At 32.2% G+C, this 12343-nt stretch overlaps 1 protein-coding gene across 1 annotated transcript; it reads left to right on the top strand.

The window, feature by feature from the left end:
- The first annotated feature begins 3873 nt into the window (after nucleotides 1-3873).
- LOC117171744 lies at nucleotides 3874-7613 on the top strand. The gene is made up of 3 exons (XM_033359338.1): nucleotides 3874-3961; nucleotides 6683-6799; nucleotides 6896-7613. The coding sequence occupies exons 1-3, from the start codon at nucleotides 3910-3912 to the stop codon at nucleotides 7414-7416; spliced, it is 690 nt and encodes a 229-aa protein (XP_033215229.1). The 5' UTR covers nucleotides 3874-3909; the 3' UTR covers nucleotides 7417-7613.
- The last annotated feature ends 4730 nt before the right edge of the window (nucleotides 7614-12343 follow it).

The raw sequence follows: 12343 nt of genomic DNA, 5'->3' as shown, positions 1-12343 counted from the left end.
AATTTGATCGACGAAGTCATTCTACGCTTTGGAACTCCCCAAAGAGTCACCTGAGACAACGGTGTACAGTTCGTGGGAGCTGTCATGCAACAAGTAGCTTTCTGTCAGGGATCTGACCAGGCGCTGACTCCAGTTCACCACCCGAAAGAAAATCCAGTGGAAAGGAGGAATAGGGATATGAAGACAAAAATAGCCATTTTAGTAGAAGGACAGCATCGTGATTGGGTTGAGAAGCTTACCTTCTATCCGATACGCAATGAACACCAGCTTTAATCAAACGACTGGACGTACACCCTCATTTCTAATTTTTACTCGAGAATTTAGGACGGCCGATGATGTTCAACGTGACCTCCGAGAAATATTAATTAGAGAAAATTTCGTTTCTGAGGTTACACCATACCTTATGAAGATCGCTGATGTCATTAAAGATGTTAAGAAGTGTACGAAAACGAACAGGACAGAAGGAAGAAATAAGCTGATCAGAAGAATTTTGTATAAAATTCCTTTTATTATCATCAAATTTTTAATGTTTGAAAATATTTTTAAAGCTTTTACATATTTTTTAAATTTAAATTTTTAGAAATATTTTTAAATTGTCTCAATTTTTTTTTAATTTTTTCAAATGTTTTGAAGCTTTTTCCCAGGAATCTGAACAAAATTTGTATTTTTCTCACAAAATATTTCAAAATTTGCAAAGAGCTGTAAAATTTTCTGTTCAAAATCTTTCGAAATAAATGTATTAGCTTCTAACAGAATAGTTTAATTTTCTAATAAAGCAGTTTAATTCTTTTTCGCCAAAATGGTTCATTTACATACATGGTATATCAATTTTCAACTGAGAAATATGTCCAAATCATTTTATTTTCAACAGGAAAAACAGTTTTATTCAAAGAAAAATTACGAATTTTTTAAAAAATATTAAATTTGTGAAGAAGAATTATTATCAAGGAATGTAATTTTTCGACGAAATCGTATAATTTTCAACCAAAAATATAATGATTAGATTGTTAGTTAGGAAAACTTATTTTTAACAGAAACTTGAAAGGAATTTTCATCCAGTTAGATTTATCATAAAAAGAAGAACTTATTAATAAGAAAGTTAATTTTCAATCGAGAAAAGTAAATTCTAATCGAAAAATATAATAATTTATATACCAGTAACAAACAAAAAAATAACACTTTTTCATTTTACAATATAAATTTTCAGCCGGAAATAGAATTGTTACATTGGCGGTAAACAAAATTAATTTTGAAACAAGAATAAACTCCTAGCTAAATTTTCAACCAGAGAGATGAATTTTCATCTGAAATAATGAGTTTTCATGGAAGAAATGAATTTTTCAGTCAAGATTTTAACATTCAAACAAACGTTGAATTCTCAACCTAAAAGTATATTTTTTAATACAGAAGATATTTTTTCTGCAATGAACATGCATTTTTAACCACGTACTTGACTTTTGAGCTAAAAAATTTGAATTTTAAACTTAAAATATAATAGTTAAATGTTCAGTTCCAAAATTGATTATCAGCTCAAAATAAAATTAATTTTTAACATACATAACCAAGGAAGATTAATTCAAAACTAAACTATAATGACAGACATCCAAAATAAAACAAGTCAACTTTAAAAAAGAAAATAATTCCGATGCGGCCCACAGTGGGAAAAAAGTACATTTTTTTTGACAAAAGTCAAATGACAGTACAATTATTATGGGATTTTGATTTTTCTTTTTTAGAATTGACCCTAAGGTATTAAAAAAGTCCATAAATTAATGTAAAAACTGAATCAAAATAGTCTATTAGAGGTTTAGAGTAACAAAATTTTTTTTAATAATGTTATAAACAAATTAATTAACCAAAGTCATTTTTTCGTGATTTACAATGATTAGCTAATTTTGATACAAAGCTTTTGTATAAAGTATCTCAGATAATGATGTGCGCTTACCAAAACTTAAGAATAGCTGATGATTGCCAATTATTTAAACAATTTTTATAAACCAATTCACATTTCGACAATTTTTTATGAAAAGGCTTGATTTTCTTTGCAGAATCAACTTAAAATGTTTTTCCTAAGAGTCCTTGCTATCATATTTTTCACAGGGACCAAAAAATGTTAATTATTTAAACAATTTTTATAAACGGATTCACATTTTGACTATTTTTTTATGAAAAGGCTTCATTTTTTTTGCGGAATCAACTTCAAATGTTTTTCCTAAGACTCCTTGCTTTCAAGCCTTTTATCAAAGAATGGTCAAAATGTGCATTTGTTTATTAAAATTGTTTAAATAATTCAAACTTTTTGGTCGTTATGAAAAGTATGACAGCAAGTAGTCTCAGGCATAACATTTTATGTTGATTTCGCCAAAAAAATCAAGCCTGTTCATTAAAAAAATGGTCAAATTGTGCATGCGTTCATAACAATTGTTTAAATAATTAACATGTTTTGGTCACTCTGAAAAATATGATAGGAAGGAGTCTTAGAAAAAATAATTTAAGTTCGTAGCGGAAAAAATCAAGCCTTTTCATTAAAAAAAAGTCAAAATGTGCATTTGTTCATAAAAATTGTTTAAATAATTTGCAATTATCAGCTATTCTTAACTTATTGTAAGCGCACATGATTATCTAATCTACTTTACATCAAAGCTATGGGTCAAAATTAGCTAATCATTGCAAATCACGACAAAATGACTTTTATTCATTAATTAGTTTATAATATTATTCTTAAAAAAATGTGTTACTCTAACTCACTTAAAAATTGTTTGTCGTTAGTTTTTACATTGATTAGTTTAGGAACAAAATGTTGTAAGTTTGTTGTTAAATAACAAGTTTCCGTTATGCCAAAATGCAAATTGAACAGTTAGATGTTATACCTGGAAGCCTTATGGTCAATTCTAAAAAAGAAAAATCAAAATCCGTTCAGAATTGCATGGTCACTCGATTTTTGTCAAAAATGTACCTTTACTCCCGCTGTGCAGCCCCCAGAATTTACCAATATTCAACAAAATGCACGGATTTTAATCCCGCAGAGATCAATTTTTAACCCAAATTAAAGCAGTTACATTTTCAGAAAAGAAGATTTATTTTTAAGCAAGAAAACGAATTTTTAACTAAAAAGATGAATCTTAAGGCCGTGACGAATGAGTTAGTTGACCTAGATTCCTACCTTACCGACACTTTTCTTATTTTCCAGTTTATTTACACAAGAAACGTCACATCGTGTTGAAAATTTGGGATAACAAATAAAAAGCTCTCATGAAAGTGGTCCTCGTTCTAAATTTTAATAATGATGAAAAAAGCCAAAAAAAATATTTACAACATAAACTTTATTCATACTTATAAAAATATAGGCCCAGATCTACCTTTCTTAGTGCTTTTTATTAGTAACCCTTAATTTTCAACTTGATGTGGTGCTTCGTGCAAAATGAAGTTAGAAAATAAATAATGTGTCGGTAAGGTAGGAATCTGATCACGTGCCCCAGTCATCACGTAGCCCGAAGAAAAAATGAAAAAAGAAAGTTTTTATTTTGTTATTAGATTCTCCGATTAAAGTAGTATTAGGCATGAGCGAATAACTAAAAATAATAATCAAAGTATTAAGTCACTTTCCACTATTCAAACAGACGTTTAATCATTTCCTCACTGTTCTCTTATTTTTTCTTGTGCAAATCACACTGTGTTATCCTTACAATATGGTTAACAGCGGCTTAACTGATTGTTCGAAAAACTTTTCGTTAGTTCAATTAGTAATAAATCTAGCAAAAATAAAAAAATTCAGATATGAAGAATATTTTCCCCACCTCTCCACTCAATTGTAAATAATCTATAAACATAGCAGCTTCTGACGAAATTCTTCATCACCAGCATTACTCTTGAGTTGTCTGTCATTCTCCCTGCGTGCGTCTAGAAAAAATGAATATCTTCACTCTGTTCTTTGTCTGCGTGGCTTTGCACAATTTTGCAAGTATATATACCTAACATAATTTTGAAAATTGTTATTAACCCTAATCTGAGATTTTTCTTTTAAATATAAAATGTAAAATTAATGATTCAAGCTTTGCAATCAATATTTTCATTCAGTGCTACGTTATCAGATCAATATCTTGTAACATATGGAAATACGAAAATGACGATTAATGCAATGCTTAGGTTTATTTGTGAATATTAATGTAAAATTTGAATTCTTATTATACAAAATAAAATTTTCAGTGAAAATTTGCACTTGAAAGTTTTTAACAATAAACATTTTTATTTAGTGTCACATCGTTAGATTCAAATCTTGTAATCTATGGTAATAGAAACAATGATGGTTAATGCAATTTTTCATTTTATTGATAAATATTAATTTTTCTTTTGACATCTATATGTTCAATTTAAAATGTACAATTTATATTTTCCTTTACAATTTATTTGATAAATTAGTCACGCTTTACCAGTTTGAAAACTTCCAACATATGGAACTTGAAAAATAGTGACTAACGCAATTTTAGAAATCCTAATCTCAAAGTTTAATTCTGAACGTAGATTATAATATTTACAGATTTTAATTTTAAACAATTTTCTAATTAATATTTTAATTTAGTGCTACGTTGATTGACGCAGACTGCAGACAGACAGACAGACAGACGAAAATCTTCGTAGATCGTTTTTTCTTAATCGGGGTGTCTCAAGACGTAGAGATTTGATGAAAATCGACAGGGTGAAATTTCACATAAAACCAATACCTTCTCAATATAATTATTTATTAATTAATCATTTATAATTATCTTCGGTAATTTTAGATTTCAGGAATAGAAATATAAATTATTAATACAAGAAGAAGTTGATATTTGTTTATATTATGCCACTATAATAAATATCATTATTATATCTATATATTACAAACAAGGAATATCATAAATAATAAAATGTTTTTTTTTTCATGAAAATTAAAGAACGAACTTTTATATGTGATATTTTTGTGATAAAATAAAATTTTTAACGACGCGAAAATATTTTAATATTTATATACTCAATTTAATGACCATTAACAAATACTTTTTATCCTTTGCAACACTCAAATTATTTGAAAATTCTTTTTCCAAGTGTTGTAATAAATCCATGTTGAAATTAAATCCTGAGGATTAAGAGCAAGAAAACAATTATTATCAGCTTGTTTTTAAATGTATATGAATATAATTTTTATAAGATTCTTGAGAAAATTAAAGAAAAAATTGAATATTTCAGAAGTGTCACAAAACAATCCAGAAGATTTTAAAGAAATTATTTTCATTTCATAGAATTTAACAAAATATATTCTAACTTTTAGTTTTGAAATCTTAAAAAATCCGCATTTCTAAAAATATTTGAAGGTTTAAAATTCATTTTGAATCTCTTTAATTCTACAAAATATTTCTTGAAATTCCTCGATTTATTTGTTTTTATTTTGTAACCTTAACAAATTACAGCATTTTGCTTTAAATTCTTCTAAACTCTTTAAACCAAAGTGTAGGAAATCGTTTGATATGTTCAAAACATTTTCTAATCTTTTCTTCAAGTTTATTTTGCAAAATAAAAAATTAATAAAAATTGTCGCACGAATATCAGGAAAATTTTGCCTCTTTTTATCTTTTCAGAACTTCTAAACCTTCTAATCTCTAAAAATTATTTAAATTTTTCCTGCATTTTTTATTTATTCTGCAATATTAAAAAAATGTTCTCAAAGTCTTTCAGCTTCTTCTTTGGCGATCTTCGAAATCTTTAAAAATCCCTAAAGTATTAATTATTTTTCAATCACTTTAAAACTTTTGAATATCTCTTAAACTTACTCAAATTTGTCTAAACTATATAATATGACCGAATTGAAAATTTCTTGCTTTAAAATCTTTCGCACACATTTTAAAAATGTTAGGCAATAATTACAAATGTTTTATGATCATTTTTTAATTTTCTCTCCAAATTCCATCAAAAAACAATTATGTGGAAATTGCCTAAAAATTATAAGATATTTGTTTCATTCTCTTAACACCCTGACAAATTTAATTTTATCCGAAATTTAGAGCTATACACATTGGCATAATTAATGGAATTAATTTTGTATTAAAAAAAACAAAACAAAAAACAGAAAAACGCCAGTAGAAAAATCTGCCGTGTCATTTCTACAATAATTACATAAATAAAGCGTTTTCCTGATACGTTTTTAAGATTCTTTATTGGCTCTACGTGACAAAAGTTCTATATAACTCTTGGAATAACTAGAACAAAGTTGCTAGTAGCGCCGCCGCACGGCCATTTTTAACTCTCGGTGACACGAGGCTGCTTTCACTAAAATATTTACTTGTTTCATGGCGCAGTCACATAGAGGTGGATTAGTAAAATAGTGGAACAGTTTTAACCAATGAGGTGACTCCTACAGCATGTGCAGGCACCTCATTGGTCAAAATTATTCCCCTATTCTTCTTATTTACCTTCATGGGACTGCGCCCTCAGTTGCCTATCTATAGTGCTTGTAATTTTTTGTCATTGAAGTTAAAGTGGAAGCAAAGTATAAAGCTGCATAATTCAACTCCTGCATAAGGCAAAAATTCAGTGAGTGTATGCATAATGGTAGATGTAACCGCAAATCCTGCTGCCTAAGGGCTTATCTTCTGACTAACAGTTACTTTTCTGGTGTACACAAATTTCACAATTTTTTTTTTTTTTGCAGAAGTCGGTGCTATGCAAAATAGCAGTGAAGGTTTTCGTGGTAAAGCTGCTATTTTTGAACGTCGACAGCCACGTAAACGAGGCATTCGTTCTTCTGATTTTCCACATATTCATCCAGGTAATGCAAAAGCTCCATCCCGCTTCCTAAATGTTTATCTTCTGACTAACATTTATTTTTCCAGTGTAAAAAAATGTCATAAATCACTGTTTACAGATCTTAGTGCTTGGATTAATCATGGTCATACTCACCCCACTGAAATTCACAAATCTCTTCTTGATGCTAGCGGTACACAAAACTTGATATTATTATCAAGTTTTGTAGAAAACGGCGATACTACAAATTGGCTTTTTCTAAAAGCAGATCTCATACCTAATTCAGATATTGTATCATGCAATGGGCCACATGGATACGCTATTGTTGATCTCAGTGATAGTGAACGTTTATATGGATGTTTCAGACCCGATTTTTATCATAAAGAGTCTTTGAGCAGTAGGCATACTGGTGTTGTTCCAGTATTTCTCGCTACTGTAGTCAGAGCAGGCAGGTATAGACTGGAGGCCCAACTTACCTCTAGCGATGCAAGATCAACACTACACTCTCATGGACTTATATGTCGTGACGGGGATGGAATAAGGATTCCAGGTGTGCAACCAGCCGGCCACGTTCGTTACCTAAAGTCCGGTTCAATTAATCCAATAGATGTTGAAGGAGACTTGTATCAATCGATTGGCTGAAACAACCCAGGTCAAAGAATAGGTCTTACATGAATCGATCTAAACCCCCGTTGTCATTTTATTGACTCATTCTTTCTAAAAGAATTGTTGTACTTTAAAAAAATATTTTTAAAATACATTATACTTATCAAAGCAACAGTTAACAAAACCAAATATTTACAGCAAGAATTTTCATTATCTATTTAGTTATTGGATTTATTTTTGAAAACAATTGCCAAATTGAAAAAAATTGTCTCGAAATCTTACAAATTTTCAGAAGTTTAAATAGAAACTTTAAGATTTTCTTAAAATCTTGTAAAATACTCTTCTAAAATTATTTTTGAAAAGAACGAGTTTTTTAAATAAAAAGAAAATGGTAATCTGATCTCAAAAAATTTTTAAATTCCAGCAAAGCTTCTGATGATTTTCCTCGAACGTAAAACATTTCGAATTTGTTCATAAATGTAATTGTACCTAATAGCCATTTCTTAGTTATCTTTACCGACAATTATTCTTGACTAATACATTTTTAATCATTTTTATTTTGTAGATCATCGTTAATCAGCATTGGACAATTACCTTTTTGTTTCCAATGAGTCTTGCAGCAATTCGTGCCAAAAGCATTACTAAAATAATTGATTTCTCTAGTGGATGTGAAAATCAGCTTCAATCAACCCCTGAATATGATAAAATTCTTTAAAAATATACAATATTGAAAATACCAACATTTTTTGATTACTAACGGATTTTATAATATTATTGGGCTGATTTGGGGTCGGTTACACATGCACTTTTGACGAATTTGATCAATTTAGATTTATTCACCTTGAAATTTGATAAATAGTGATCTGCGATAACAATAAAAGGGCCGAATTGTTTCCAGCAATAATATAACACGATTCTATCAGTATATGTCAATATTTTACATTGTAAGGTGAACAACCACCTCCCTTATAATATGAAACCCGACATACCCGGACGATTCTAGGGCCCAGCATCTCTGTACCGTGGAAAAGCGCGGTCGCGAGAGAAACATCCTTACTTTGAAGTAGTCGCGAAGTTGTACGCGGGTAAAATCTCCTTTAAAAAGGGGATGCTGAGCCTGAAATGACATTGGGGGGCTCGCTGGCGAGCGAGGGCGTTCCAGATCTACACTAGGCGCGGGGCTAGGAATTGCATTCTTAGTTCTTGGCGTTAGTGAGATCTCGATTCTGACTCCTTGGCATGGACAGATTGGTTGCACTACTCTGATCTGGTAAAATAGGTCAGAATCAAGCCGCTCTCTCTCTCTCTCTCTCATTCAAAGAGATTTTAGGGATTTATTTGCGTGAACTCACCGAAGGGTTTCTCACAGAGCTAAGGAAAGTCAAACTGTCTTTCTTGAGTTGATTTCATCCTCAAGTAAGTATTTTTCTGTTCTCAAGTAGAACTCTACTACTACTCCCGAGTTAGAGTCGCGCATATTAGAGTTCTGTAGAGCCTTTTATTGATTATTTTTTTAAAATGGGGAGACCTAGGACAAGAAAATCGCTCAGCGAAAATGTAGAAGAGGATCACCTCGAATCTCAAGATGAAGAAACTCCAACGGAGATCACACTGCAAGAAATTTCTTAGGTGATAAACAACTTGGACCTCAAAATTAATACTAAAATTCAAACCGAAATGCGAGCATCAAATGAAAAGGAGGCACAAAGAGAGGCCCAGAATAATGAAAGATTTAATCATATATAAACGAAAATAAATCAAATAAAGCAAGAAAGAGTAGGAAGCCCGAGGGATATCGCAACCTCAATAAGAACAATAAACACGAATGGACGAAGAAGTACTGAAACACCAGGCGAAAGAAGATCGCAGATAAAATACATATTACCGGAATTCAAAGGAGATGAAAATGCTATCAGCTACACGAACCAATTAAAACAATATTGGGAAGGTGTGAGACCAACTGATAGCGAAACGCATTACTTAATCGAAAGATCATTATCTGGTACAGCCACGAACTGGTGGCAAATCATTAAATCCGATGTCAGAACTTTATATTACTACAAAACAGAATTCTTAAAAAGATACTGGGGTGAACCAGTACAGCATGAAGTTAGAAAAAAGCTGAAAGTTGGAAGCTTTATGCAAAATAAAGAAAAATCAAGAACGGACTATGCAATCAATATTAAGATAGGACAGGTCAATATTAAGATAGGACAGGTCAATACGAGAAAGGAGGAGTCGAAAGACCTCAGACTACGGACACAGGTGGAAAAAGGGACCAATCAAGGTACCTGGAAGACTCCGTTGTACAGGGAGCAAAGGATGAGAGGCGACGCCCACACTGGAACACCCGTACAAACGACAACGTAAGGAAAGGTCCAAGCAAGCAAAAACGCACCACGTGGAACTGAAGCGGGCGGATACAGTCGCACCAATGAAACAAGTAATTAGCGCAACCAGCAACCCTCATCTTACCGCGGGGGGAAAACATTGAATCGGAGAAACCAAATTTCGAAACCTATGATGACATACCACCCACCGAGTGAAATCCGGAAAACAGGGAGGGGCCGCTCTCTTAAACCATGACTATGGGAGAGAAGCGGCAAATCAAATAGCCTATACGGTAAATGGCTTACACGACCCCAAGGAGGAACTATTAAATGAAGAGAACACCACCCATAAGGAAACGCGATCTCGATGTTTTTCCATAAATTTACCTATCTTAAAACCACAGGTAAAAACAATGATTGATACGGGAGCCGAAATCAGCTGAATGTGTGAGGAGCTCGTACAACAGCATTCTGAACAAATTGAATTAATACCCATCAGAGTCATTGCAGTAAAAGGTCCAGTCGGGAACACGATTATACGCATAAAAAATAAAACTCAAATCACTGTACCTTTTACTCATGAAAACAAAATACTAGAATATCTCGTTGTACCTGGACTATCGAAAGTTTACATTATGGGCATTAATTCATTAGAGACTCTAGGTAACATCATTGATTTCAAAACCTTAACCATCTCTTTTGTTGGAATACAAGGTATCTTAACACTAAGCTTACAGGCAGAAGGAAATCTGTATATTCAAGAAAACGGAATCTGTACAAAGAAAACTTGAAATTATGTACTAAAAGAAGACGAAGGTAGAAATGAAAAAAAGAGACATAAGAAGCTAGTCTAATGTTGGGCAAAGAAACAACGAGGGAGGTAGAAAAAGGCACGAGCGGCACAGATGCAAGCATCATGGACTCGGCAGTAAAAGGGGAGACAGATTATCGGCACAACGAAAAAGAAAGAGAAAGAAGACAAGAAAACTCTCGAAAGAGAAAATTTTTCGTTAGCGATGCTAGAAAGAACGAGCCGACGGATCAAACACCTACAAAAACAAAACTGGTTATATCCGGAAACATGAGACCTAGAGACCCTGGAGGAGGAAAAACAGAATTTGAGGGCTCATTGCCACAGTAAGGGCACTGATTGAAAGCTTGAAAAGGTCAGTATTCTGTCAACAATCGAACAGAAAACAAAGAACCATGGAACGAGGAACTCAAGTCGAAGAGCTAGACACAACAAGTCACGTTTCTGCTCAAACTCCCATTGACGGCAAGAACAGCTGTCAAATAATATCAGAAGAAAAGATATTTAAAATAAAATGGGGAAAAGTTCCGACCAAAGAAGAGCTCAGGAAGAAAAGACGGAAAATGCGAGCTAGACGTGGAAGCTCGATGGTCCAGACGGAACACACAGTGAAGGACGTGAGGAAGAAAAGCACGAATACCGAGAAAGTCATCTTCCTGGCGATAGCCATCCAAGGTTTAAGAAACGATCAAAATGAAGAGGAAACACGACTAGAAGTAGGATTACAGATACATGGAATTAACAACCTACAATTCGTGTATCGAGCAAGTCAGCCGGCACTATATCAAGGAAATCGAATCAAGGTGCAAGAGATCAAAACTAGGTATAGCTTTGGCCGACCCCACTCCTAGGATCCATTGGGACTGATGAAAACATGTAAAGAAGAAGAACCGCCGAAAAAGAAAAGGAAAATAGGAATTGCTAGGAATTGCATTATTAGTTCCTGGCGTTAGTGAGATCTCGATTCTGACTTCTTAGCATGGGCAGATTAGTTGTACCATTCTAATTTGATGTAATAGGTCAAAATCACGGCGTTCTCTCTCATTCAAAGAGATTTTAGGGATTTAGCTACGTGAACTCGCCGAAGGGTTTCTCACAGGGCTATGGAGAGTCAAACTGTCTTTCTTGAGTTAATTTTATCCTCAAGTAAGCATTTGTCTGTTCTAAAGTAGAACTCTACAAGTCTAAAATACTTGGTGGTTTGCTTAGCCGTGTAAGGAACAGCTCGAGTCGATTTTTTATCCGCGCTGAACCGAAAGCTGTAGAAGCGCGCTAGTTATCTCTAGTCATTTATGAGTCACGAGCACTCGCTATCCTCAACGGATTTTGGTCAGAGAATACTCTTTTTATATGAAAAGCGATATGTATGCGTATTTTGAATAAAAATGTTTGTTTTTTAATTAACAGACATCTTTCGTCTTTATTTCTTCTCCTGAGTTAGACTCGCGCACATTAGAGTTCTGTAGAGCCTTTCAGAATTCATTTAATTTTATTTAAATTCTTGAATATTACTCGTTCTACATTATTTAATATTTATTTATATTTAACTATATTTAATTATGATTGAAATCAAATATCATTATTCATAAATTAACTCATTTATTTATATAATATATTAATAATAAGTTAATAAATTAATTCATTATCTTCTAATTAGCAAATAATAGTCTTAATTTATGTTTTAAGCGCGTATAATATAATTCGGGAATTAGTGAGAAATTCCTAAATTACTATCAAGTAGATATTATTCAGATTTAAAGGGCGGAAACTCATAGATCAAAATTATATTACATGGACTGACAGTTAAACTCCAGAGAACTGG

The sequence above is a fragment of the Belonocnema kinseyi genome, chromosome 4 (assembly GCF_010883055.1).
Source record: "Belonocnema kinseyi isolate 2016_QV_RU_SX_M_011 chromosome 4, B_treatae_v1, whole genome shotgun sequence".
Classification (NCBI taxonomy): Eukaryota; Metazoa; Arthropoda; class Insecta; order Hymenoptera; family Cynipidae; genus Belonocnema; species Belonocnema kinseyi.
Note: the sequence above shows the minus strand (reverse complement) of the source record. Positions and strands in the feature narration are given on the sequence as shown.

What these genes read in the sequence shown, in the direction of transcription:
- LOC117171744 (XM_033359338.1), top strand. Translation starts at nt 3,910, where the DNA reads ATGAATATCTTCACTCTGTTCTTTGTCTGCGTGGCTTTGCACAATTTT. An exon ending in GGCTTTGCACAATTTTGCAA is followed by an intron (nt 3,962 to 6,682) that starts GTATATATACCT and finishes TTTTTTTTGCAG; the next exon opens with AAGTCGGTGCTATGCAAAAT. An exon ending in TTTTCCACATATTCATCCAG is followed by an intron (nt 6,800 to 6,895) that starts GTAATGCAAAAG and finishes CACTGTTTACAG; the next exon opens with ATCTTAGTGCTTGGATTAAT.